This window comes from Mchenga conophoros, linkage group LG12 (genome assembly GCF_057382185.1).
Source record: "Mchenga conophoros isolate Kocher_MC1m ecotype Shallow Benthic linkage group LG12, M_conophoros_male_GT1.1, whole genome shotgun sequence".
In the NCBI taxonomy this organism is placed as follows: Eukaryota; Metazoa; Chordata; class Actinopteri; order Cichliformes; family Cichlidae; genus Mchenga; species Mchenga conophoros.
In genome coordinates this window covers 1612550-1639551 of record NC_140537.1, presented here as the reverse complement: position 1 = coordinate 1639551, position 27002 = coordinate 1612550, and the positions used below count along the sequence as shown (strand labels likewise).

Below are 27002 nucleotides of genomic sequence, written 5' to 3'. Positions count from 1 at the left end.
TCTCTATGGTGCAGGAGTAAAAGTTCCTGAGCACCTTGGAGGGCAGTTGGAAGTCTCTCAAGCGTCTGAGGTGGTAGAGACGCTGTCGGGCCTTTTTCACCACGGTGTTGATGTGACAGGACCATGACAGGTCCTGCGTGATGTGAACTCCGAGGTATTTGAAGCTGTCCACTCTCTCCACTGGGCACTCGTTGATGACGGGGGTCTGGTAGTTCCTCTCCTGCTTAGTGCTGAAGTCCACTATCAGCTCCTTTGTCTTACTGACGTTTAGAAGGAGGTTGTTCCTCTGGCACCAGTTCTCCAGATTCCTAATCTCCTTCAGGTAGGCCGTCTCGTTGTTATCAGAGATCAGGCCCACCACGACGGTGTCGTCAGCAAACTTGATGATGGTGGTGGAGCTGGTAGTGGCCACACAGTCATATGTGTACAAAGAGTACAGCAGGGGGCTCAGAACACACCCCTGGGGGGCTCCAGTGCTGAGAGTGGTGGAGGCTGAGACATGTCCGCCCATCCTTACTGCCTGTGGTCTGCCAGTTAGGAAGTTGGAGATCCACAGACACATAGATGAGCTGAGTCCCAGATGCTCCAGCTTGGTGGTGAGTGTGGAGGGAATTATGGTGTTAAATGCAGAGCTGTAGTCTATGAAGAGCATTTTAACATAATTCCCCCTTCTAGTGTCCAAGTGAGTGAGTGATGTGTGGAGGAGATGAGAGATGGCATCGTCTGTGGAACGATTTGGACGGTAAGCGAACTGTAGTGGGTCCAGTGTGTCTGGTAGTGAAGAAATGATGAAGTCTCTGACCAGGCGTTCAAAGCACTTCATCACTACTGAGGTGAGGGCTACAGGGCGATAGTCATTGAGAGAAGCAGGGTGGGGTTTCTTCGGGACAGGAACAATGATGGACTCTTTGAAGCATGTGGGGATCACCGACTGAGATAAAGAGATGTTGAATATCTCAGTGAACACAGGAGCTAGCTGGTATGCACAGTCTCTGAGGATACGACCTGGGATGCCATATGAATATGATACAAGTATGGCAACGCGGTGGTGTGGTCAGCACTGTTGCCTCACAGTAAGAAGGTCCTGAGTGCTCTCTGATGCTGTAGGAACAGGGCTTTTATTTTAAACGCACATACAGTGCAGGCATATATAGAGCGGTGTTACAGTTATGTCAAAATCTACACAGATGCATCAAAGAAGACAGGCGAGCAAAGCGGGATATATTTATTGTTCCTGAGTTTCATGTCAAAGTAAGGAAAGGGATCGGTGACAGTTTATTAGTGCACAGAAATCGTTTCAGTTCTGTCAGCTGTCCAGTGGACTGAAGACGCAAGACCAGTAAGATCAGTGATGTGTTCACACTCATCATTGGCTAGTTTACAAGACAGTGACTCAGACAGCAGGTCAGACATTCTGATAGAGATTCAGCAAACACTGTACAGAGCCAACGACATGGAGCTCAGAGTCACCACCTTATGGGTACCATGGGTATCAGTGGATTGGTTATCAGTGTTAGCAGGACAGAGATTAAGAGCAGAACACAGCAGAAAATGGAAGAAAGATGTCAAAAGTAATGGGAGGAAAACACGTTTTACTGTCAGAAATATGATGCTGAAAGAAGGCAGCTGATCCAGAAGCTCGGTGATATGGAAGTGGGGATGGACTCGAGTATTATCAGGCCATATTTAGTTTAAGACGAACTCATTCTCCACACCGGCAGGGGGCGGTAATACACCATTTTGCTGTTTGCCAACCGCCAACAAATGACGAAAAAGAAAGAAAGCCGCAGACGAGGAAGAAGCAGCGTTGGCTGTCAACACACCGGGACTGTTTATCGGGACCGTCACCATGCGTCTGCTCTGTAAGACACCGCGGATTTACTCACACGTGTGTCAGCTCAACCTGCTGACGCAGCAGAGGAAGAAGCATCTGTGGAACCAGGTACGAGCTGCGTCCATGGCTGAACATGATGCTAATGGTAGATACGAGCCACACTCACAGTGACCTTTATGTCCACTGTAGTTCTGGAGATTATCTCACCTCCCGGGGCTTCGTCCGTTCATTAACCGCACGCTGCATCCCCCCTGCCGGCCGTCGCACAGCGTAAGTTCAGCTTTTACTCGCTGGTGATTAGTTTAAACTGAACATACTTAATGACGGGTTGTAGTTGTCACCGAGCTTCTCGACCATCTCCAGTTTATCTACAAATGTTCGGTCTGGTTTTTACAGAGACGACACACACACACACACACACACACACAGACACACACACACACACACACACACAGACACACACACACACACAGACACACACACACACACACACATGCACACTATGTGACAAATCAATATGAACTGTATCAAATTTAGGCCTGTTTAAACTCTCCGTCCTGACTGAGGAGTTGTTCAAATATTATTACTTCTATAGTTGAATATTATTACAGATATTGACTGTTTGATGGTGTAGCGGCTATCGGAGCCTTTTCCTGGACCTGTTGAGCACGAAATAAATACTGTTGCTGAGCCTGCAGCAGAGCTTTAATGTCTGCTCTGGCTCAGCACCAGTGTCGGCTGCACAGGCCTGATGTTTGGTTTCATAATGACGTCGTACATTATCCTCTTTCATAACTGCCACAGTCTCAGTGCAGATCAAACAGACACGCGTCCCCTTGAGTTCTTTGAAGAAACATTCACTCTCCCACCGTGTCTCAAATTTTCTGCACTCACTCTTCTACTTTTCGCTTCTTTGGTTCTGACCTGTTTAGTAACTTGGGGTACATTTCTTCTGTGATTGTCGTTTTTGGTGGAGCAACTGACTTGATCAACAGCAGCTCCCCCTGGTGTTAAAACTAAGAAGTGCAATACACTCAGGCAAAAGTTGAAGTGCGGCCTTATTCTATTCTATTTATGAAATTACTTGCGGGCCAATTAAAAATGGACCGTGGGCCGGAGTTTGGACATCCCTGCTATAAACCATATTAATGGAAAATTCAGCTTAAATGAGTAATGTTGTAACACAATAAACATCCTCTTTATTGCATGAGTGTGTTGCATCTGTTTGGAACAAGCCTGTGAAATACTGGGAGAATATATTCTGGAAAGATGACACCAAAGTTGAACTCTGCCACAGGCTCAGCCAATCACCTGACCCGAATCCAACTGGAAAACCTATGGAAAGACCTGATGCTCAGAGTTCATAGAAGGGCCCACAGAACCTTTGAAGAAGTAAACAAAGTTTACTGTTAGAATTAGCTTATGTCTCAGTCCAAAATCAGGGAGTGCCTTGCACCTCCAAATTCAACACTTTATTAAGGATAAAGTGCGTGTCACAAATGTTTCACATCGAGTGATTTCATCATCTGTCTTCAAATGGGAAAACAAACTGTAACTTTCAAAGTTGGCCATAAATACTCTATAAGGTGCATACATGTCAGAAACCAGCTGAGCATGAAGGAGAAGAGTAATTAAACAAGTTTGTTGGTGTTTTTCTATTTCAGTGGTTCGGAAGCAGAATTAATGGCTGCAGGTGGAGCAAAACCATCTACCTGAATTCACAGAGCCAGAAAAAAGTCACCCTCGTGCATGTAAGGTAACCAATATTTTGGTTTTTGTTTTTCTCCTTAAGCATTGCTTAAGCTTTGACTACTTGAACTCATTTATAACTTTGTGTCATTCTCCAAAAGTGAACTGTCTGCGGCAGCATATGAGAAGCTGGCCGATGAGACATTGGACGCTCTGGCTGATTACTTTGAAGACCTCACAGATGAAGCTTTTACTGGGGCCGACTATGATGTTCTCTTCTCTGTAAGTCTATGGATGTTGTAAAGGTTGATAACTGTGAAGTGAACTTTAATGGTAGCTGTAATAAATGATGGCAGAATGATGTAAATGCTTATTTACAGAAACTAAATGATGAACATACAATTACACTGAGGCTGCCACAAACACTATTGTATTGTACCATATTTATTTGACAAGGTTTTAGCTGTTAAAATGAAGTAGATTTGATTTAGTTATTAAATATAAATCAAACCAAAAGCAACACCAGTTTATTCAGTATAGTGTTAATATCTGAATGAGGCCCCGGGGCCACTTTGTAGTGGAAAGGTTGGGCCCCGAGGTAAAAAAGGTTAAGAACCCCCATCTTGTCATCTGGGCTTTCAGTGATCAGTGTTGAGGTGATTGATGTGTCCATCTAATCATAATGTTTGATATCCCCATCCCTCACTCATCTCCTAAACAAACCCACACCGCCTCTTTTCTGCAGCCTATGACGTCTGAAATCTCCTTTAACCACCTTTGAATGAAACCTCTCCTTGTCGCTGTAACCGTGATGAGCTGCTTGCATGCTTTAGTTCAGCTTGTACCAACAATGCACAGACTGCATCAATTAGAAACTCAGCCTTGGGTAAATAAAGTCCCTCGTGCTGTCAAGCAGAATGAAAATGGAAGAAAGCTCAGCGTTGTGTTTAGAGATTGTCTGAATAACTATCAGGCAGAACGAGTAAATGAATTTTATTACAAAGAAGTCTGGGAATCCTAAAGTCCTGTCCAACACAATCAGCTCTGTCCTGCATCCCACCACGTCTGAGACCGCCGCACACACCTGTGAGGATTTTAAAGGTTCTTCACTGGAAAAATGAATCCTATCAGAGAACGTCTTCTGCTCCCGTCCCCAGAGCCTTCTGAACCACCTACGTGTTCCTCCTTTCTCACCTACTTCAAACCAGTCTCATTATCCCATCTTACTGATATAGTAATGCACATGACACTTGCCCTGTGAAAGTGTTACCTACACCATTTCTCAGAGAAGACAGTCGCCATCACGTTTCTAACATCCTTTGTTAGCAGCAGCGTCTGAAATGGAACTGTTCCTCTTCTAAACAAGCTGCTGGTTTGGACCCGTCAGTTCTGTCATTTTCAGATACTGTTCTGGATACATTCAGTCTGGCTTCAGAGCAACACAGTCTGCTCTACTGAAGGTGCTCAATGCTTTCGGCTGCTTTAATTCTTCTAGACCCGAGTGCAGCGTTTGACACAGTTGATCACACAATCCTATTAAACCATTTGAAGACGTGCGTCGGCATTCGAGGCCCAGCTGTAAGATGGTTTGCCTCTTGAGAGCAGAACATACTCTGAGATGCTGGGTAACACGTGTTACCCTGCTACACTCGCTTGTGGAGTTCCTGTTTTATTCTCCCTTTACTTGCTCCCATCAGGCTTCATTTCTCAGAAAACACAGAATTTCTTATTACTGTAATGCGGACGATTCATCGTTGTATCTCTGTCTAAACCCAGGTGTTGATAGCACATCGGGTAAATTGCTACAGTCATTTTAAGCTTTTCAGTCATAGTCACCAAAATCAAACAGAAAGGGAGTGAAACAATTTACGTTTATTGCGATAAACTTTACATACATGTTAAATAAAATTAAGATTAGTTATATTCCATGTAGATGTTTGGTCAAAATTGCTTTGTTAACGGATGAAAGCAGAATCGTTTTCTTCTGTTTCTTGTTTGACAGAGTGGTGTTCTGACAGTGAAGCTGGGTGGAGACCACGGCACCTATGTGATCAACAAACAGGCGCCAAACAAACAAATCTGGCTTTCTTCTCCTACCAGGTGAGACTCGAGCTTTGTAGCACTTCATGGTAATATGAGTAACTGGAACCCAACAATGTCTCTGTTCAGTTTACACAGTTCTGTCAACATTTTCCACTCAGCTGAGTTTTGTTTTTTATAATTCTAAATGATTCTTAAGATGCCAATAAGTGACTTATGTGTTACCAACATAACCAATCTGGTCAGCTTTAAGTAATAAATCGCTTGATTGATTAACGCAGACATGCAAATATTTCATTATTGTGGTGATTAAATCCTGTATTTTGACGCTCTGGTTGCTAATTGTTAGTACGTGCACTCACAGTTCACCACATTCATGTGTCAATTATTTCCTTTGCAATGTCTGGTTTTCTTGACATTTCCATTCACACAAACACAACAGGTGACTACATTAAGCACAGTAGAAACCGTTTGGCCCTTCTCAGCAGCAGCAGCTGAACAGAATTACCTTTGACCTTAAATAACCCCGCCCCTGCCTCTTGCACAATCACGCCACCTATAAGCAAAAGTCCTTTCCATTTTCTCCGTCACCACCTGTTAGTTGTAGCTCTCTTGCACATCAGCCAATAGTGCCGACCTCTCTTCTTCTACACAGCAAAATCCCCACTGTGAAATTGACACTGAGTGTTAAAGTTAACACTAGAAACGTGTCTGTATGTGTCCACACTTGAGTTTAAATGAGCACTTTTCAACGTGTTATATTTTTAACACTGACCTAGTGTTTATGACACTAACACTGAGCAGTGTCAACAATATTCTACACTGTGTGTAGGGCTGTTCGATATAACGATATATATCGGATGACGATATAAAAACGTCTGTCGTTTGTTTCTTGGTGTCGCAAAATAAACTTTTTATCAGCATTTTGATGGTCACTGTAGAGTTTCTTAAAGTTCTCCCTTTCTCTTATATTTAAAAAACCACACTACAGACGGACAAAGGACTGTTTTTACGCGTTGTCGTTAGCAACAACGACGCTGTCCGCTTGTTTATTTTCCTCATGGACCTTTCACAATAAAGCTGAAGAGCCTGTTGAGATTTTCAAAATAAACTGAATCACGTGAAATAGTATGCAGAGTGTTTACGGTTACAACTTACGTAGCACTCGACTGCAGCTACACGACGCCCAGCTGGAAACACTTCACGCAAGTTCAGCTGCCCGAGATTCACAGAATTGACAGAAAATGTAAATTTTTGTGATAAATATCGTTGTCGGGACGATAGATGTCTTATATCGGGATATGAGAGTTCGGTCATATCGCACAGCCCTAGTTTTAAGTGTTAAAAGATTAGCACTGAATAGTGTTGGTAGTACTTTACACTAAACCTGGTGTTTAATTTAACACTGAACAGCACTGATCTTCTAACACTAGCGTCGTCACTGCCAGATAACAATAAACTCGCATTCATCTCTGACATCTCTACTACTGCAATTAAACGTATTTACAACCACTGTACCCACCACAGCCATCAATGACAAACACCCATTAAAAATGTAAGAGATTAATTTACAAAGATGTATTCAAACAGTAAATCATCCAGTTTGTTTACTGGTGTAACTTATACAAAATATGGGACAATGTACATTTAGCCAACAGTGTCATTTGAAAATTGCCTATTGTAAAGTCTATAGTACACCAGATCATCTACACAGGTGAGTGTGAAGGCATCCAATCCATCCTCAATACTAAATGCATTTAAGTGATCACTGTAATACATTGTTGAGACCTTAAAAGTCAGAAGATAAGCATTATTAGTGTAACTGTTAGAGATGCAATCTTCTTTTCAACATCAGAACAAAATACATCCCGACTTCAAGTCAAGTATCAAGTCAAGTATTTATTTATTTATTGTCATTGTCAAAGAACAATGACTTGATATTCTATTGTTCTGTCTCTGCATACATCAAAACCGAGAACATGGATTCAGCTATTTTCTATTTTTGCTCACATTGTATTAAGACATTAAAATGGTTTTTCAAGTTGATCCAGACGGACAACATGGTGGTGACATAGTATCTGTAGACAAGCAGAAGAAGACGGCCGTAGTGATCGATGTAGCGATACCGAATGACAGCAACATCAGGAAGAAGGAACAGAAGCTGGAGAAGTACCAAGGGCTCAGAGAAGAGCTGGAGAAGATGTGGAGGCTGAAGGTAACGGTGGTCCCAGTGGTAATCGGAACAGTTGGTGCCATGATCCCCATACTGGGCCAGTGGCTCCAGCAGATCCCAGGAACAACATCTAAGATCTCCTTCCAGAAGAGCGCAGTCCTGGGAACAGCTAAGATACTGCGCAGCACCTTTGTTGTGGAAGTTTTCCATTAAATAAAGCCTGCAGACGAGCGGTGAGCTGCAGCTAACATTCTTTAATCAAACACACAAAGAACAGACAACCAGGCTTGGTGGAGAGCCTGCATGACCGCAGGGTCAGCAGAGTCTGAGCCCAGCATGGCTCTCAGTTAAAAACCTTCTCCAGGAACAAAAGGCAGTGCACAGCTGCTTCACACCATAAGGTTCACACTCCCTTGCTGCCTCCCAGAGTCCTCGAAGAGACAAAAGACTCTTCCTGTGGAGTTGTCTGCTTCCCCCAACTTCCTTACTACACCCCCACCATTTGTCTTACTGTATGAGTGTGAGACATGTGAATCCAGTGGCACCAAGGCATCATACAACAAAATAATGTGATTAATACAGAAGTAAAAGAAATTCCTATACAATCCCACCCTTTGATTCTTAAATCAAGAATCACATTAAAACCAGAATTTCTCTCCTGACATTCTGTTCATCACATCAACATTATTGTTCACTTAAAGGAGTTTCACACTGTGTATCCTCACTTCACTGTTCTCCCACCACCCTTTGTTCATCTTTAATCATCCCCACAATCTAAGCTCTCACATGCACAATGAAGTTGTGCATTGTCTCTTAAAACTTCCAGGGCCTCTCCCCTGGAGTAGCTTCACTCCAGGCCTGTAACCCTGTCATAAGAAAAAAAGACATTAGCCAGCAGTGTGTCCTGCTGTAAATCACACGATCAACCCTCTGCTGTGGAAAAAGTGATGTGGATGTTAGCGCAGCGCATCTGTATGCACACTTTCTCACAGTGACCTCTGCACTGTAAACAATACAAGGTCATGAATAAGACACTGCTGGTAAATTCACAGACACAGAAAGTGGCATTTAAGAGGTTAAGTCAACACGGCCCAAAAGCCCATGCAACCTGCTGCTGTCACCTTTCTGCTCCTGTAAAAAGAAACATACAAACATCCACCCTTTGGTCAGGTCAAGGTGGAGGTGCAATCTTGCATACTGGTGTCAACTCAGTCAAGCTTTTGTCATTCCAGTCAGTCCCCATTTGTTATTTGCTGACAGTAGAACCTCTCGTGACGCAATAAGTTTCTACTGCCAGCAATGACGCCATTTCAAAAAAGAAAAAATAATTTAGACTGGATCACCTCGCTGAGTCCTTTTTGGCAGGGACTTGTTTTCTGATTGTCCCAAATAAGTGGCTTTCTCCTGAGCCCATTTTCATTTTGGAGAAGCTCACTTGCGATTGATCAACATGTCGTGTAGTGCTTTCGATCCCGATCTTGCAGGCCTACTTGAAAAAGAGAAAATTGCCAAACAAAAAATCTCAGTGCACTGTTAAAATCAAAAACAATATGAAGGCCTAGTTTTAGAAGTTGTCTAAGCGTACTCTCTTAGAATGATAGATCAAAACTGGCAGGTTCAAAGTGGTACCAAAAGAAAATGCATCAATAAATCCCCAAAACTTTCATCCACCAGTCACACCTCACACAACAGCAATATCCTATTAGATGATGAGTTTTTTCCATGTACCCAGATGTGCATCATGATAAGACCTCCCCCACACATCAGGAACAAGAACCTCAATAATCTATTAGTCTCCACTCATCTGACCCCCTGCAGCACTCTGTTCACCCCTGCTATGGTTCAGTCATTTTTGCCCAATATAATACTAGTTCACTAGTCTGTGCATCACTTCTTAACCTGCTAAGTGAACCGGACAAGATGATGGTAACAGAAACGCTTAAAATACTGTTTGATCTTCATGAGCTTCATTGCATGTGTGTTTGTGTTAGTAGGATTAATGCTTTTTTCTGTTTGTGTAATTTTTGTGTACCTCTCCTCTTTGCGGTGCTCCAGACACTTTTCAATTCTCCACGTAAGGCAGTCGTTCTTTCTTCCCAGTTTCATAAACCCAAATTTCATTCCCACACTAAAACAGCTTCCTCCATGTCCTCCCTGCTCCTTCCACTGTGGTCTCATCTCCTTGCAGCAGTCCAGTGAGAGTCCGTTGTCTTTCAGCTTTGTCCTGTTTTCCACTGTCTCATTTTGCCATTTTGCTCCAAAAGTGGTAAATGTCCAACTCAGGCAGTCTTTCAAAGGTCCATTCACACACAGTGAAGGTGCAGCTCGTTGGAAATGCACATCCATCCATCCAGTCGTGATGATGCCATTTTTCTCCTTGCTGCCGCTGTCTGGCACAGCTGCTGCTGCTGGACCTTTTCTTCACTGCTGTGAGCTCTTGAGGTCCATCTCGTTGTTCTGGAACTGCATTTCTGGTCTTCAGGGAGAGATTTTGGAGCTTGTGTTCTCAGGGTGACAAACACATGGAAGTTAAGCTGTAAAATAATTCAGCCAAAACTTGGCTGGAGTGTTTCTAATGATGTTAACCTATAATGTTCTTCCGACTGCTGCACGTGGAAAATTGATCCGGGTCTGCTCTTCACCTGCAAGTGACGCACTGAGACACAAAACCCTAATTTTATTGCTTATTTTCATCAACAATTCTACTGTGTGTGCGTGTGTGCGTGTGTGTGTGTGTGTGTGTGTGTTGGCCTGCAGTACCAGCTTCTCCCGCTAGTTGGAAACAACTTTCACACACATTTCTACACTCCTCTTTTTTTGTTTGTTTGTTTTCCTTGTTTTTTGTTCCCCATTTTCAACATTTGACCCTGTTTTTCACTCTTTTTACACGCACACATCAACCTATTAACTCGTTCAACATTTCTTTTCCTTTCTCCACAACTCACACAGCCATTCTCTGCCATCTTACACACCACACATTTACTCAGTTCTTACCATACAGTCACGTATTGAGTTTTGTCTCTGGCCGCCTGTGAAGGCCTGCCGCTCTACTGGATCCAGTTTCCCATTACTACACGAGGCGTCCCCCGTGAGGTTCCTTGCCTTCTACGGACCAAGGAACGAACACCGCCACTCTGCGCACTGTAGTACGCAGAAATGGACTCCGACAGTGTACCCGAATAGCTGTCCTGTGACGTACTTGGACCGAACACAGGTCTGGGCCGGCGTCTCCCCAACAGCGCGCACGAGCCAATGTTCTTGTGATGGACCGTACCCAACACAAGCCTGGGGCCTCAAACCGCCAGGATTTTCCCTCCGGAGACTCGAACTCCAGAGTCAGCCAGCGTTCCCCCCTCAGCCAGACAAAATTTATATATATTTCTCTGTTGACAAACTGGTATAATAAGAATCTGTTATAAGTCAGTATAGAGTAATGTTACTTCCCTCTTCCTTTCTTCTCTTGTGCTTACAGCGGACCCAAGCGCTACGGCTGGACAGGTGAACGCTGGGTATATACTCATGATGGCATCAGCCTTCACCAGCTGCTTTCTAAGGAGTTTTCCATTATCTTTAATAAGAACATTGACCTGTGTGGCTTGCCCTATTCCTAAAACCCTGTTAAATGCTTGGACTATTCACAGACTCAGTGACTCACATCTGAATTTCTGTGCAGCATACACACCATCTGTTAAAGTAAATAATGAAGTTCTGTATGAAATGCTGTTTCTGTTGCATTCTTCATTCTTCAGCTGAATGACGTCTTGAAGTCTTGTAAGAGTTCAGTAGTTGTGGTCAGTGTGGCCACTGGAATCCAATTCTGTGAGTTTTTCAATGAAAGTAATTAAATGCTTTACCTGTCACTTCTGTCTGTGAACATGTCTTTGTAGAGTCTCAGTCATCCAGGTCATCTGAAAAGCATCTGGAGTTTCTAAACGCATCGTTTTCTCTCTGTTTTGGCCTCCCGTCCACACTGAGACGGTGTTTTCCCCGAAAACGCAGCATTTGGAAAACGCTCTCGAAAACGAATACATTTGAAGACGGTGCTTTCGTGTTGCAGTGTGGACAGTGAAAACTGAGACTTTCGGAGACGCATGTTAGTCATGTGATGCAGTCATGTGACCAATTAAACAAAGATAGCGGAGGGCATTATACAGCAGTTGTTTTGTCTGACAGCCCTATTAAAGATTAATATCAGTCTGCTCCAGAGAGCTTTTCTTCTAATTCTTTAACTCTCACTCGCTTTTGCAACTTTGTACTTTTGTGTTACTCGCAGCAACAACTCCACCTCATTGTGAGTCCATTTAAAAAACTCAGGAAAGTAAATAAGCGGCAGACAGAAATGAGGCCGGTCGAATCTTCTTGCGTTTCATGCATGCGTAAGACTGGAACATAAGTGTTTTCTGGCCGTTTCAATGTGGACGCACAACTCTGTGAAAACAACTGAAAACACTAGTGTGGACGCGGAGTGCTTTCAGACGAAAATGCCGTTTTCGTATCTATCCGGGCCAGTGTGGACGTAGCCTAAGTTCATGAATGTTTCACTTGTTGTTTCAGAGGTTTCTGCAGAACTGCAGCATGAATGATGTTTGATGACATTTTGTGTAATATTTTAACGTTTGATTATGATCTATATCAGGGGTCGGCAACCTTTCTGATGACGAGTGCATCTAAAATTTCCTCAGAAGTCAGTGTGCCATATGATTGCATTAGCAATAAATGTAATAACGCTCTACATGAACAGTTACACACTATATAGAACAACCCTATAGGATTATGTGTTTGCAGATGTTGGCAGCTGTCAGCGAATAGTTATCAGCTATTTTGAAACAAAAAAAGACTTTTTATCCATAACAGCAAATGAACTGTACAACAGAAAATACAAATGCTATTTATGGCCTCCTCACAACAATGATAAGAAAAATAAACTGGGCCAATATGGCATGTTTGTTAATACAGAGACACATGTTAATGTGATCTCTGGTCTCCCACTCAGAGACACAGGTCTCCCAGTGTCCAGCATTCAGACGGATACCTGAGGACTCATGTGAGTGTATAAACACCTTTCATTGCTTATACCGTTACAAAAAATAAATAAATAATAATAATTCATCAGCCCATAAAAACTAAAAATCACCATCGGCCCACCGAGCAAATGCCCCGTACGCCCGATGGCCAGTCCAGCTATGGTTGTGCCATCAGTTCACCCTTCGCGTGCCAGCTGTGGCATGCGTGCCTAGGGTTGACGACCCCTGGCATAGACAAATGAATTAAAAGGCACCGGGTTGCCAGGTTTTCCTTCATCCCCTATTTGCATGCAGCATCTAGCGTCCCTACTACCGAACTGCCAGTTTCTCCGCTTCTATCACTGCAAGCAGCAGCAAACCCTTCTAGCACAGTGGTGTCAGGCTCTTGCTATATCTGCCATGTGCAAACCGCAGTGACAAGCGTCTTACCCCTGAGTTGCCAGTTCCTGTCCATCCAGCATGCCTTGGCCACCGACACACTTATCTCTGTGTTCAAAATGCAAATCCTCTTGGATTTATAAACCAATATGGCAAAAATCACAAAACCCGTTTGTGGGTCCAGAGTGTTCGGGTGGTGGTGGGGGCTCCTCTGGCATTGCATGCTGTAGTTTTTAACTGTGGACCCTCAAGATGTCTTAAGATGATGTCTTCAGCTCATTGAAAGAACTACAGAAAAAAACAACCAGAATATTCTGAATATTTCTCTTTTATACTCTTTTGCACATCTGCCTCCCTCTCTCTCACCTCCTATCTGGACATCCAATCATCATCATTTATACAGAATCACCTGATATCTAGCCACACCCTATACTCTCACCTTACCCACTTTTAACTAAGGCACAAATTACTTCATGAAAAACCACTTCATTACATTTGTCTTATTTTCCACGTGACATAGAAAATTCCATTACATATGAACATCCAGTCACATACATACGGGCATGGAATGATTGGAACGCCTGAAATCAGTGATTTGTATGGGTAAGTTAATATGTTTGGCAATATAGACACATCTGTGCGTGTGTGCTGATTGTACAGGTTAGAGACTGCACAGCTTGCCTCACAGGTCTGTGAAGGCAGGCGTACTGTTCCCTGTTCAATTCAATTTATTTATTTACACAGCACCAAATCACAACAACAGTCGCCTCAAAGAGCTTTATATTGTAAGGTCGACCCTAGAATAATACATGCAGAGAAAAACCCAACACTCAAGTGACCCCCAATAAGCAAGCACTTTGGCGACAGTGGGAAGGAAAAACTCCCTTTTTACAGGAAGAAACCTCCAACAGACCCAGGCTAAAGGAGGGGCGGAGCCATCTGCTGTGATTGGCTGGAGTTAGGGGAGGAAGACAGGACAAAGACACGCTGTGGAAGAGAGCCAGAGATTAATAATAACTAACAATTAAAGGCAGAGAGGTGTTTTCATTTATTGCCTATAATAAAAACAAACCTTGTATATGTGCTGTTTGTTTGTTTACTGTCTCGTAACCCCTCTCTTAGGATAACAGCAGGAACAGGTGATATATGGGTGTGATGTGTCCCTGCAGCTTTACTGTAGAGCTCCTCTAAGGAGTGAAGAGCACAGCCAATGTGCTGTGTTGATGACCCTGAGCAGTGTAGCAAAAGACAGCGCTCCAAAATGATAAATAAATACATAAATATATTTGGTTCATTTTAAAGACAAACCTAGTGAGCAGCTGAAGGGTCTGCACATGACAGATTTAGCCGAAGCATGGTGGAGCTCGTTGGGAACAGGAGACTGGTCAGCCTTAGCCGAGATATCTAATGGAAACATTGTGATTGGGATGGTGATCAATCAGGTGTATAGAGAGGCTGCAAGAAGTGTTGTTTATTTCACTTATCACAAAACGGCAGAGGCTAGAATCCTTTATTCATATTTATATTTTGAATAGTAGAATATTTGAGCTTCTTTATTGTTTTTGTACAAGCAAGGTATAGTGTACATTCTTTAGGCAATGCAGAGTCCCCTCAAACCAAAAACAGACAGTTGTACATCCTGCTGCTGCTTGTACATTCACACACAGCCACAGTCGTCACATTTGTGGGTTACGTTATACAGACGTCTTTGTACATTGCTGACTGTTTGATATAAAAGCCAAAATGAAACAGAAACTGGTACTGTTTTTTTCTTTCTGTATTCAAGGGTAACAGGGTAAGACATAAGGTAATATCTGCCCACAGATATTACCTGCATTCATTATCTCATGATAATTAATACAGATGCAATTTATACAATGTATTTGCATAAAATCCATCTTAGGGAAAAAGCTTGACATAGATTGACTGTCATCACTATAAAGAAACATAACCTCATATTAATTTAAATTGATTTATTTAATAAAAATCAAAATGCAGAAGCAATGTGTAAAAAGTTAAGTATACTCGAGCTTGTAGAACGACCTAAGCAGCGCTCTAGAGTGTGTCCACAACTCTGAGTCTCCGTGTGGTCATCAGCTGACACACATCGTGCCCCTATCGTGTGTCCCAATCAGAGATAGTCAGGGGCGGGACCTCTGTGATTGGCCGTGGTCCTTTTGTGTGTATTTGAAAGTGCAGGCAGATAGAGAGGTGAGTAGTTTGAATAAAGCGATATCGATTCATTAAATCCTGAATCGACTTTTAAATATAAATGTCGAAACGCCAGAATCTCAGGTTAAAGCTCTCAAAACTATTTCAACAACCACCAAACAGTAAATGAGAGCAGGGCTCTATTTCAGGAAGCCGGTTTAGAAAACTCAGAGTGAAAAACGATACTCAGGGTTGAGTAACCCCGAACTGTCCAACTCGGAATATTTGGTTTCAGAAAGGCTGATAACAATTAGTTCAGTCAACGCGGAGTTGCTTTAACCCCAAGTTAAACGCGCGCACGAGGATACATAAAGCCCTGATTAGTGGAGCACAGATTAAGCGAGTCACCATGGAGACGGAGGGAAAGAAGGCGCGGTCAATGTATCTTACAGCGCTTGAGGCCGAAATTCTGATGGCAGCATATGCCGATAACATGCAAATTTTGCGGAAAAAAAGTAACACAGGCTCAGCTGCAAAAGAAAGTGAGCATGCATGGCAAAACATAGCCGACAGAGTCAATGCGTGAGTGTTAATTTAAACATTGATCGAGGGATTTCCACCCATTTAACACGTTATTTTATTATATTTTATTTTATTTTGTGACGTGATGTGAGCGCAGGTGCAACCCAACAGGCCCCAAACGTTCCTGGCAGCAAGTAAAAATGAAATATAAAAATATAGTCCAAACAGGTAAGGTGTAATTGTATTATGAGCCATAGTGCTTGGTCTGTTTGTCCGATGTAAATCGATTGCAGTTAGAGGCTACATTAATTTCCCCTCTGTAAGCACTTATTGAAATTATCTGAGCACATTACAAGTACATATTTGCTTACTCTGTATGCTCAAATGTGACCCGTTATAGCCAACAGAAAAAAAGCGGAGGCCCGAAAAACAGGTGGGGGTCCTCCACCACCACCACTCACAGAGGCTGAGCAGTTGGCTTCCACATTTGTGATAATGTTGGCAGCATCACATATGATCTTCACAGTGCAGAGAACACAAATTAACATCCATTACTATAATGAAATAATTTGTTAGTTTGAAATGCTACAGGGAACTATGTACCTGCACATTAATGCTGTGGAAAGACTTCCTGTTCACATAGTCTCCTTCATTTACTGAAGGAGCAATGATTGGAATGTGAGTGCCATCTGTACAGCCAATCACGCCTGGGAACCCTGAGAATAAATGTAAAATTTAAGTAGTAGTTCAAGTATCACCACATCATGAATTAAGTTCTGTTCATCCTGATACCTGCAATTTTGTGGCATCCCTCTTTGATAAATCTTGTGGGTCTATGACCGGGGAACACCACAGACGAGTACAGGAGACGTTTCAGTGCAACTGTAACATTCCTGACTGCCCGACAGACGGTAGCCTTGGAAATGTGCTCAGCGTCACCAATATTATACAGAAAGCTCCCGTTTGCAAAAAACCGAAGTGCGATACAAATAATATGCAATGAACTGAGAGCATGTCCGCGATGTGTCACATGAGCAATATTAGGCCTGAGGATGTTATTCAAAAAAATTATAGATTGTGCTGGAAAACGGTAACGTTCACACAGGAAATCATCAGGAAATGATAAAATGTCCAAACGCGCTCTGATCACTCTCTCCCGGCGGAGAGCTCTGCGGAGAATTTGGGCTTCAACATCTACTGGCTCTTCAAGGAAGGAGCACGCCATGTCTGACACTTCCTACAGTCAGGTTTCTGACAAAGAGGCGGAGACAGTCAGGGTTAGTTGAAGTAAACCTGCTAGGGGGCAGGTTAGCTTCACGGAGTGTGTTGTCATAGTAACTCACTCAGAATTAATCTGAACTCGCTTTGTGAAACCGAAAACCCAGAGTTTTCGTTAACTCAGGGTTTACTTACTCAGAGTTTGCACTAAACCGGCTTCCTGAAATAGGGCCCAGGTAACGGACTCCACACAAAGACGTAAACACAGCGTGGACCCCACGCATTAGAATCAGCTTTCTCTTTCTCGACTTTCTCACCTGACGGCCCGAACACGGACAGGCCGTCGGGGCTGAAAGCCGGCAGCTCACCGACTCTGATGCGTCGGGTCTGCTCTGTGTTTACGTCTTTTTGTGCTCGATTCTGATGCTGCAGGTTTTATTTCTCTCCAACCAAAATTCACTGAACCAGCAGCAAAAGAAGCAGCAAACTATGTTTCACATTTGATAAATGTCGTCATTAATTCCCTCTGACCTTTGCTGTTTTGCTTCCAGCACACAGCTCTCTCTCTGTACTTCAGGAACAGTTTCCCGTCTCAAATCTCTGTTTTCTGCATTCATTGGCTTATTACCCACCGTCTACCGTTGTTTACAGCGCTGTCTTTTTCTTTTTTGTTAATTAAATGTCCTCGCACAAGAAAGACTCATTTCTGCTGTTCAATACTGAAGAAATTTATACTTTTTAAAATTATGCAAAATTGCAGAATATTTTTAAGGTTATCTGCTATAAAAAGCCAGGTCAGGAAAATCTCCTTCGATTTCTGTTTTATTCTCAGTTACTTTGACACAAAGGCATCTGCTGTGATGTTCAGACCTCTGATGAAGTCTCACAGTGTCAGTTCTGATAAATGATCAGAATTATAATATTTCTGACTATTTGAGGCAAAACTGAATCGAATCGAATGGATTACAGAAATCAGTGACGATACGCAGCCCCAGTGAGCAGCCTAGGCCCGACAGAAGCGGATGTAGCTGTCAGTAATGAGGAAAGATGAAAAGAACAATTGATAACTTATTTGTTAAGGCCTGATCCGTCTGAAATTCATAGCCAGCTCTGACACGGAGCCATCAGCCCCTGAATGCTGAAAAAGCAGCAGTGTATCCAGAAACACATTATATGCTGCGATAAATGTGTCCCCTCCCCCCGCTGCCTTTCAGCAGCAAACAGGTCGTCAGAGGAGCCGATGTGATGATTAAGTTTAACATTGTCTACAATATTGCCGAAGAGTGCCAACGCTCTTTAAACACAAGCACTTTTTCAGTAACGTTGTGTTGACAAGATTGTTAGTTAATCATTTACAAATCAGTGTTGTCTGTATAGACAGCAACTCCCCCCCCTCGTTGTCCTTCACACAGCTGCTTCCATGCTTTGTCGGTTATGAACAGCTCTCTTAAGGTCCACTACAGCATTTCACCCAGCTTGAGGTGGGACTGGGCCATTGCAACACCTTCACATTTGCTTTGTCACATTTTACTCTAGAATACTTTGGTATACCGAGGAGTTTACTCAATGATTGCAAGGTGCCCAGGTCTTGTTGCTGCACAAGAAGCCAACGAGTTAGTTCAGATGCAGTTTTGCAAAGCTAAGCCATGCTGGTATATTCTTTTTAGGCTCTTTTTCTCGGAAACAAATGCAAAGATGCCATACTTGTTCCGTGTTTTTTCTTACTGTATTATATTTAACGTGGCTAACTGAGGCACGTGGAGTCTGAGTGTAGCTCTGAGTATTGCAAGAGCTGGAATGAATTTGCTGAGACATCCACTGAGACGAGACGACAGGAAACTGCCATGAATGTTTTCCACTTGTGAAAAGTCTTTGTCACTGTAGAATGATGGATTTGAAACTGTTTGGAAATGCTCTTATGAGCCTTGTGGGCAATAATTGCTTTTTAGGTAACTGCTGATGTCTTTTCTCCATGGCAGTGAAGATACTAGATAACTGAGTGCTCCAGATCCACAAACTGCTAAAACTTTTCCTTTTCTAGAGGTGATCAAATCTACTGATAATCAATAATCACTGATTATGCTCATGCAGGATAAATAGGTGTATTTACCCACTTAATTCCTACAGGAAACAGTAGTTAATTTTTCACACATGCTTCTGCGTTTGGGCTGAATTTATATTAAGTGAATAATGATGTTGGAACATGTCATGGTTTGTTGTTCCTCTGAGGTTATATTTACCTCATTTTAAAATGTGATGACGGATCATTTCGGGTTGCTGTAGCTCAGGAGGTGGTGAAGGTCATCTACTAATTGAAATGTTCATGGTTCAATCGCTGGCTGTCTGCCGAATATCGTTGGGCGAGATACTAGCCCCGAGCTGCTCTCCGGGGAATCCACCGAGTATGAATGTGTGCGATTGTTAGATCGAACACAACCCCCAGAAAGAAGTGCTTGTACAAATGGATGAATGAGGCAAGTTGTATAAAGCGCTGTGAGTGCTGGGATAAAGTAGAAAAGTGCTATATAGGAATGAGTTAATTTACCATTAAATTTTGGTAATAAACAAGAATAATCTGCTCAAAATACTGTGATTCTGAGCTGAGAGTAGAAACACGACTGAGCCCACAAAGTGAAACCTACGTAACTTAATTCTACATAAACGAGGGTTTTTTTCATACATGGGTTTGGTGTAGAAAATGTAACTAGACATCGGCAGTGCCCTGTGGTGAAACTCGGGGTACTAGTAGCAGATACAGGTATGTTCAGAGGTTTACATACAGCCATCATGTGCATGAACGTTACATTTATTTTGGGCCTTTAAAGTTTAAAAAAAATAAGAATGAGGTGAAAAAGTTTGAATTTGTTTTGGATTTTCTCTCATCCATGCTGGGTCAAAAGTATACGTACATGCAGGCTCTCTCACTCTCTATACATAATGTTTAATAACTTATGCTGATTATAGATTATAGATTAGAATAATAGTATTCAGATTGATTGATCAATACTCACAAATTTAAAGGAACTCACTGTAGATTTACACACCATCTTACAATGCTGTGATGGCAGACATTCCCCAACTCTGTGAATGGTACTCATGGCCACTGATCAATGGTTGTTGATTAGCGGTCATGGCAATTTGCATACTAATGGTCATAAGCTGACCTCCCAGCCCAGTGTTCATTCAGTGCTGCTGGTGTCAGTCACTGTGCAAATGTCCTGTTTCTAAGGTTGGAAACCTGCAGTCAGCTGAGACTGAAGACGTCACCTGATGATGACGAAACGTTTCTCCCACTGGAAACTCTGCGGCCAGACTTTTTGGGATTTCTTTAGCTGGATGATTGAGCATGAAGACAGACAACATCAAGTAATGTTTCATCTACTTCTGGAATAGCTTTCCTCAGCATGTTTGGGCCTAGCATAGATCCATGCCAGGAAAGCAACCAATTTAAATGAACTTGACTAATTGTGGCAAGAAGAGTGATCAAATATTCAGCTGGAATTTCACCAGAGGTTTGTTGATGGCTACCAAAAGCATCTAGTGACCCACAATGTCATGAAAGTATGTAAACTTTTGCCCACAACTGTGTCTGGATGTGACTCATGTGTAAGATTGGAAATAAGATTTTTACTGTGCAAAACAAACATCATTCCTCTAATTTAACAATGAGGAAACTGATTTAGTTTCATGAACTAAGCGGCAATACACGTTACTATATATTGTGTTTCAAAATATCAACAGTAAACCATGAAGAAACTCTGCAGACTCTGGGGCACGACTAGGTACTGAAAATGTATCTGGTGTGAACATCTTTTTATTGTAATAATAAAAGCCTACATACACATGGATAATATTGGTTTTTGTGTTGCAGCTAGATGAGTTTGAGCAACAGAACAATCTTAACAACTCACTACAATTCATCAGCTATACAGGATGAGGTCCGGGCTGGGCTGAGGGAGTTGATCTGTGAGGTCAGTTTGTGGGTTAAATGTAAACAGGCTGCTCCTGGGCGGTCAGCAGGCGATACATAGCAGCAGGCATGGTCTTCATATGAATCTAAAGCAGACAGAACAGAACAAAGTAATCATCATGGAATTCTGATATAAAGGTTCTTATTTATATCATTACATATCTAATGGTATAATGGTATGTAATAGAAATTCGGGTAGGAAAGGGTGCCCAAGAATCAGAGATGCCTGAAGCCCTGAAACGATTGTCAAGAACCGTGCAGAAGTAATAAAAGGGGCTACATCCTGACATCAAGCCACTCGTGGACCACAAACAACATCAGACTACGGAGTGGTAAATGGACTGGTTCTTATATAGCACATTTCTACTCTGAGCAAAGCGCTTTATACAACTAATTCATTCACCCAATTACTTCCCATTCACACAGGCACTTATTCTACACTGTTAAATGGCCTGTATTTATATAGCGCTTTACTAGTCCCTAAGGACCCCAAAGCGCTTTACATATCCAGTCATCCACCCATTCACACACACATTCACACACTGGTGATGGCAAGCTACATTGTAGCCACAGCCACCCTGGGGCGCACTGACAGAGGCGAGGCTGCCGGACACTGGCGCCACCGGGCCCTCTGACCTCTAAGTGCTCACTGTCTAACATTCATACGCATTCACATTCCGATGGATGCATCGGAGAGCAACATAGGGTTAATATCTTGCCCAAGGATATTTGGCTGGTGGAGCCTGGGATCGAACCTTCCAGTTAGCAGCTGACCTGCTCCACCACCTGAGCTACAGCCACCCCACAAAGACTGTTGTTCAATTGTCCAAAGTCCTCTTTTCAGATAAAATTAAATTTTGGATTTTAATTGGAAGTCAAGGTTGTAAAAAAGGCACATGAAAGTCCCACCCACAGTGTCCTAAAGCTACTGTCAAATGGCACTGTTGTTGACCGTGACCACATGGGGTCTTGGAGTAAAAGGAATAGGAGAAACACCTGACCCAACGATACAGACCAGCTGAAGGCTGCTATCAGAGCAACATGGGCCTCATTAACAACCTCATAAACCACCATAAGTTGGTCAACAACAACACCTACGCCAGAATGCTGTTTATAGACTTCAGTTTAGCGTTCAATACAATCCACCCCTCACAACTCATCAGGAAACTGACAGACCTGGGCATCAGTTCCCTCATCTGCAAATGGTTACTGGACTTCCTGACCAACCGCCCCCAACATGTCCGGCTGGATAACCGCTGCTCATCTACCATCACAATGAACACCGGTGTACCACAAGGCTGTGTGATGAGCCCTTTCCTCTACTCCCTCTTCACCCACGACTGCAGACCTGCTGATGGTTCCAACACCATCATTAAGTTTGCAGATGACACCACGGTGATTGGCCTCATCAGTGACAACGATGAGGCCGCCTACAGGGAGGAGGTGGATCGTCTGGCTGAGTGGTGCGACAGAAACAACCTGCTGCTTAACACCGAGAAGACCAAGGAGCTCATCGTGGACTACAGGAGGAATGCTGACCCACATCCACCCATCCACATTAAGGGGACGGCTGTGGAGCGTGTGAGCAGCTTCAAGTTCCTGGGAGTCCACATCTCCGAGGATCTCACCTGGACGACCAACTGCTCCAAGCTGGTCAAGAAGGCTCACCAGCGCCTCTTCTTCTTGAGGACTCTGAGGAAGAACCACCTGTCCTCAGACATCCTGGTGAACTTCTATCGTTGCACCATCGAGAGCATCCTGACCAACTGTATAACAGTCTGGTACGGGAACTGCTCTGCCTCGGACCGGAAGGCGTTGCAGAGGGTCGTGAAAACTGCCCAGCGCATCGCCGGAGCACCACTTCCTGCCATAAAAGACATCTACAGGAAGCGGTGTCTGAAAAGGGCTGGGAAAATCATCAAAGACCCCAGTCACCCATCACATGGACTCTTCACCCTCCTGCCCTCTGGGAGGCGCTACAGGAGCCTCCGGACTAAGACCACCAGGTACCGGAACAGCTTCTTCCCCACAGCTGTCAGACTCCTGAACTCTGCCTCCTGACATCTGACCCACGTTAACACATGGACTGAACATACACACACACACAATGGACAACTGTACCCTCAAACACACAATAATAACATGGACTGAACCACCACTCACAACCACTAGCACTTTATATACCTCTGTAGAAATTATCCACATATCTCACTGATCTTAACTGCACTACTGTAAATGCTGTATAGACAATCATACTGTACAACACGATAATTATAATTCTACAACTGTTTATAACTTGCATATTTCATATTTCTGTATAGTTTTCATGTTTATATCCTGTTCATAGCCTGTACATACTTATAGTTATAGCATATTCATAACATACTTCATACCGTGTACATTATAACATACCGTAATAGACCCATTTCTGTAATATACTTACATATCTATATTATTGCTAATATATATTGTAATATATCTATATCATGGCTAAAGCACTTCTGGATCGATGCAAACTGCATTTTGTTGCCTTGTAAGTACATGTCACAAGTGTGACATGTGCAATGACAATAAAGTTGAATTCTATTCTATTCGAATGCATCTAATGCATCACTCTGTAGCGTTCACTTACATCTGTAACTAAAAACAGACCTGCAATAGAACCGTATCTAGGAGCAGCGTTGTGGGCTCAAATTGCTCTCATAAATATTTTGTACTTTTAAATCAAATGCTTAGTTGTGAAGTTTTGTAACCTTGAAAACCAAAATATCTGAATTTTTGATGTTTGTGCATCGATTGATGAGAATTTGTGTTTGTAAAAAAATATTTACACAAGTTAGTTTTTTCCCGTTAAGGTCTGGTTACAGATACAAAGCAAAAAAAGAGCAGCTGTGTCCCAAAACCGCATCCTTTGGAGGACCCGGCCTTCGCGGTCTATGTGGGCCGCGTCCTTCGAAGGCCGGAAGTGCGAGGCTGTGAAATTGGACGGTCTAGCCTTCAGATTTGCGTCACCGCTGTCTCGGAGGAGTTTAATAACAGGACACTGGCGTAAATTCTCGACCATCTCACACTTCTGTTTAATCAGTTAATCAGAAAACGATGTGCTGGAAGTTTGCTGCTTTTGCCAGCTCTAGTGACCCTTGACCTCCTGGTCAGCTATCGAGCTGGTGGGTAACAACGTCTCCGAAAACGTTGCAGGACTTTGGCAAATATGTGATATCTTAATAAACCGAGCAGATATTTGAAGTTTACACAGCTACATTCTCAAAATATGTTAAAAGTTTAATAAGAGTAATATTAAAACTAAGGAGCTGCCGCCATTGTTGGAATCCTGAATCCTGCAACACGTTCTCACTCCAAAAGCGTAATATTTTATGCTAGGTGACAAATCGTCAACATATTACGCTTCCAGGCACCCGACACATCCCTAAATGACGAGATCAGAAAAATGAGGAAACATGAGAACCATTTGGAATCTACACGTTCATTCATTTTACTTCAATCACTTTGGAAAACACTATTTGAAGTCATTAAAGTGCTTGTTAAGGTTACGGATAAGGTTAGGGTTTGACCCAATTTGACCCATTCCAGTTTTTGTGTTGACCAAAGTACTGAAGGTTTATGACTTTTCCTTATCTGGGGTCATGAACTGGTGTGTAAAATATGGACACTTTGGTCCTGGGATGTCTTTGCAGTGTTTGTATACAAAGATGATGTTGCAGGTCATTTTGACCCGCACACTTTTATGCAAGTAAAAAGCTCTTCAGATCCAAAATAAACATTTGTCTTTGATGTACTTTGTTTTGACTGCCTCTGAATATACATCAGACCCAGGTGTGTATGTGAGAAACTTTCTCTCCCCTGTTCTTGTCACTGTTCTCGTGTCATTTCAACACACCTAAAATGAGCTCCTGAAGGATGACAACTGAAGAAGCTTTATCACTGCTTTTGAACTGGGATAGTGATGAAGAAGAAGGTGTTTCAGAGACAGAGGATCTTTCAAGACAAAGACTACAACTCGCTCCAAAGGAGGAGTAGACAATCTTGACAAAGTCACAGCAACATACAGCTGCCAGTGCAACACAGCTCGTTGGCCCTTGGTAATTTTCTACAACATTTTGGATGTGTCAGCTTACAATGCCTATGTCCTGTGGACTGAAATCAACCAACACTGGAATGCCAGCGTATTGTACCGACGTCGGCTTTTCCTGGAAGAACTGGGCAAAAGTCTTGTCACTCCCAAGACCCAGAGGCGAGTCAGACCAGCTCGATCTCCAGCAGCAGCAGCTGTCATTGAAAAGGTCAAGTGTGCAGTGGATCCAGTGGATACAGGTGTAAAGAAACAGGAAAGATGCCAGGTCTGTTTAGGTGGACGGCCTTGTCTTGGTAGGTTTACAGTTGTGCCATACTCCTTCCCTTTCTGAATGATGGCTTGAACAGTGCTCCGTGGGATGTTCAAGGCTTGGGAAATCTTTTTGTAGCCTAAGCCTGCTTTAAATGTCTCAATAACTTTATCCCTGACCTGTCTGCTGTGTTCAGGTGAAGCAATGAGTTGTTGGCGCTGTCACTTGGTGTTCGCTCGCTCTGTGGTAGAGTATCACTTCCTGTTCCTGCTCAAACACAGTGGTGTTTCTGAGTAGCTTATCTGCTTAGCAATTCAATTAAAAACTTTTAAATACATTCTTCTTTCATAGTATAATCTTCACGTGCTTCATCCGAAGCACACTTTCTGAGTACTCACTACCTAATTTATAGCCAAAGTATTCACTCACTGTCTCTGTACTGTTTCGCTAGCTTAGCTTAGCTCGTAGCCGACTCGTTAGCACCATGGCTACTTCACCTGTCCCTCCTGCACTTTCTTTCTCATTGTGTCAGATGTTTAGTTACTCCTCGGCCTCCTTTAGCAGTAATGATATCTCTAACAAATGTAGCATATTTGCAGCGCTGGAGGCCAGGATTACTGAATTGGAGACTCGGCTTCGCACCCTTCATTCACCCGTAGCTAGCCAGGCCCCTGTAGCTGGTGCAGCCGAAGATAGCGTAGGCCCCGCTAGCTGTTCCCCGGCAGATCCCAAGCAGCTGGGGAAAGAGGGCGGCTGGGTCACGGTGAGGAGGAAGCATAGTCCTAAACAGAAGCCCCAGGTACACCACCAACCCGTTCATGTGTCTAACCGTTTTTCCCCACTCGGCGACACACCCGCCGGGGGTCAAACTCTGGTAATTGGCGATTCTGTTCTCAGACATGTGAAGCTAGAGACACCGGCAACCATAGTCAATTGTCTTCCAGGGGCCAGAGCAGGCGACATTGAAGGAAATTTAAGACTGCTGGCTAAGGGTAAACGTAAATTCAGTAAAATCATAATTCACGTCGGCAGTAATGACACCCGGTTACGCCAATCGGAGGTCACTAAAATCAATATTGAATCGGTGTGCAACTTTGCCAAAACAATGTCGGACTCTGTAGTTTTCTCTGGCCCCCTCCCCATCAGACCAGGAGTGACATGTTTAGCCGCATGTTCTCCTTAAATTGCTGGCTGTCTGAGTGGTGTCCCAGAAACGATGTGGGCTTCATAGATAATTGGCAAACCTTCTGGAGGAAACCTGGTCTTGTTAGGAGAGACGGCATCCATCCCACTTTGGATGGAGCAGCTCTCATTTCTAGAAATATGGACAAATTTATTAAACCCCCCCAAAATATGACTATCCAGAGTTGGGACCAGGAAGCAGAGTTGCAGTCTTACACGCCTCTCTGCAGCTTCTCTCCTCCTGCTACCCCCCAAAAACCCATCTCCATAGAGACTGTGTCAGCTTCCAAAAAGACAAAAAACAAACTAAAAACCAGCAACAAACAACTTAAACATAAACAATTACAAAGAAAGAACAATAAAGTATCCACATCTGAACCAAAGAGTAAAACAGTGAAATGTGGATTATTAAATATTAGGTCTCTCTCCTCCAAGTCTCTGTTAGTACATGACTTAATAATTGATCAACAAATTGATT

At 43.0% G+C, this 27002-nt stretch overlaps 2 protein-coding genes across 6 annotated transcripts in view; one reads left to right on the top strand and one right to left on the bottom strand.

The window, feature by feature from the left end:
* Positions 1 to 1777: 1777 nt before the first annotated feature.
* Positions 1778 to 11596, top strand: fxn (frataxin). 2 transcript variants are annotated; one of them, XM_085293254.1, is made up of 6 exons: positions 1778 to 1942; positions 2024 to 2104; positions 3499 to 3590; positions 3685 to 3805; positions 5526 to 5623; positions 11209 to 11596. In XM_085293254.1, exons 1-6 carry the CDS (start codon positions 1850 to 1852, stop codon positions 11345 to 11347), a joined length of 624 nt encoding a protein of 207 aa, XP_085149380.1. In that variant the 5' UTR covers positions 1778 to 1849; the 3' UTR covers positions 11348 to 11596. The 2 variants fall into 2 exon arrangements, with proteins under 2 accessions (XP_085149380.1, XP_085149381.1); XM_085293255.1 differs by lacking the exon at positions 2024 to 2104.
* Positions 11597 to 11997: 401 nt separating this feature from the next.
* Positions 11998 to 27002, bottom strand: part of apba1a (amyloid beta (A4) precursor protein-binding, family A, member 1a) — a 62183-nt gene continuing 47178 nt past the window's right edge. For 3 of the 4 annotated variants that reach the window (XM_085293251.1, XM_085293253.1, XM_085293252.1), the window contains one exon: positions 14648 to 21085. In XM_085293251.1, the coding sequence (XP_085149377.1) occupies positions 21014 to 21085 (72 nt within the window). In that variant the 3' untranslated portion in view covers positions 14648 to 21013. Of the gene's footprint in view, positions 14543 to 14647; positions 21086 to 27002 lie in introns of those variants that run through there. The other variant, XR_014894571.1, reaches the window with a different exon arrangement.

Bases quoted from the DNA above. Each gene is read 5' to 3' on its own strand.
- fxn (XM_085293254.1), top strand. From the start codon at position 1,850: ATGCGTCTGCTCTGTAAGACACCGCGGATTTACTCACACGTGTGTCAG. The intron at 1,943-2,023 runs GTACGAGCTGCG...TGTCCACTGTAG, and splicing joins AGAAGCATCTGTGGAACCAG to TTCTGGAGATTATCTCACCT. The intron at 3,806-5,525 runs GTAAGTCTATGG...CTTGTTTGACAG, and splicing joins ACTATGATGTTCTCTTCTCT to AGTGGTGTTCTGACAGTGAA.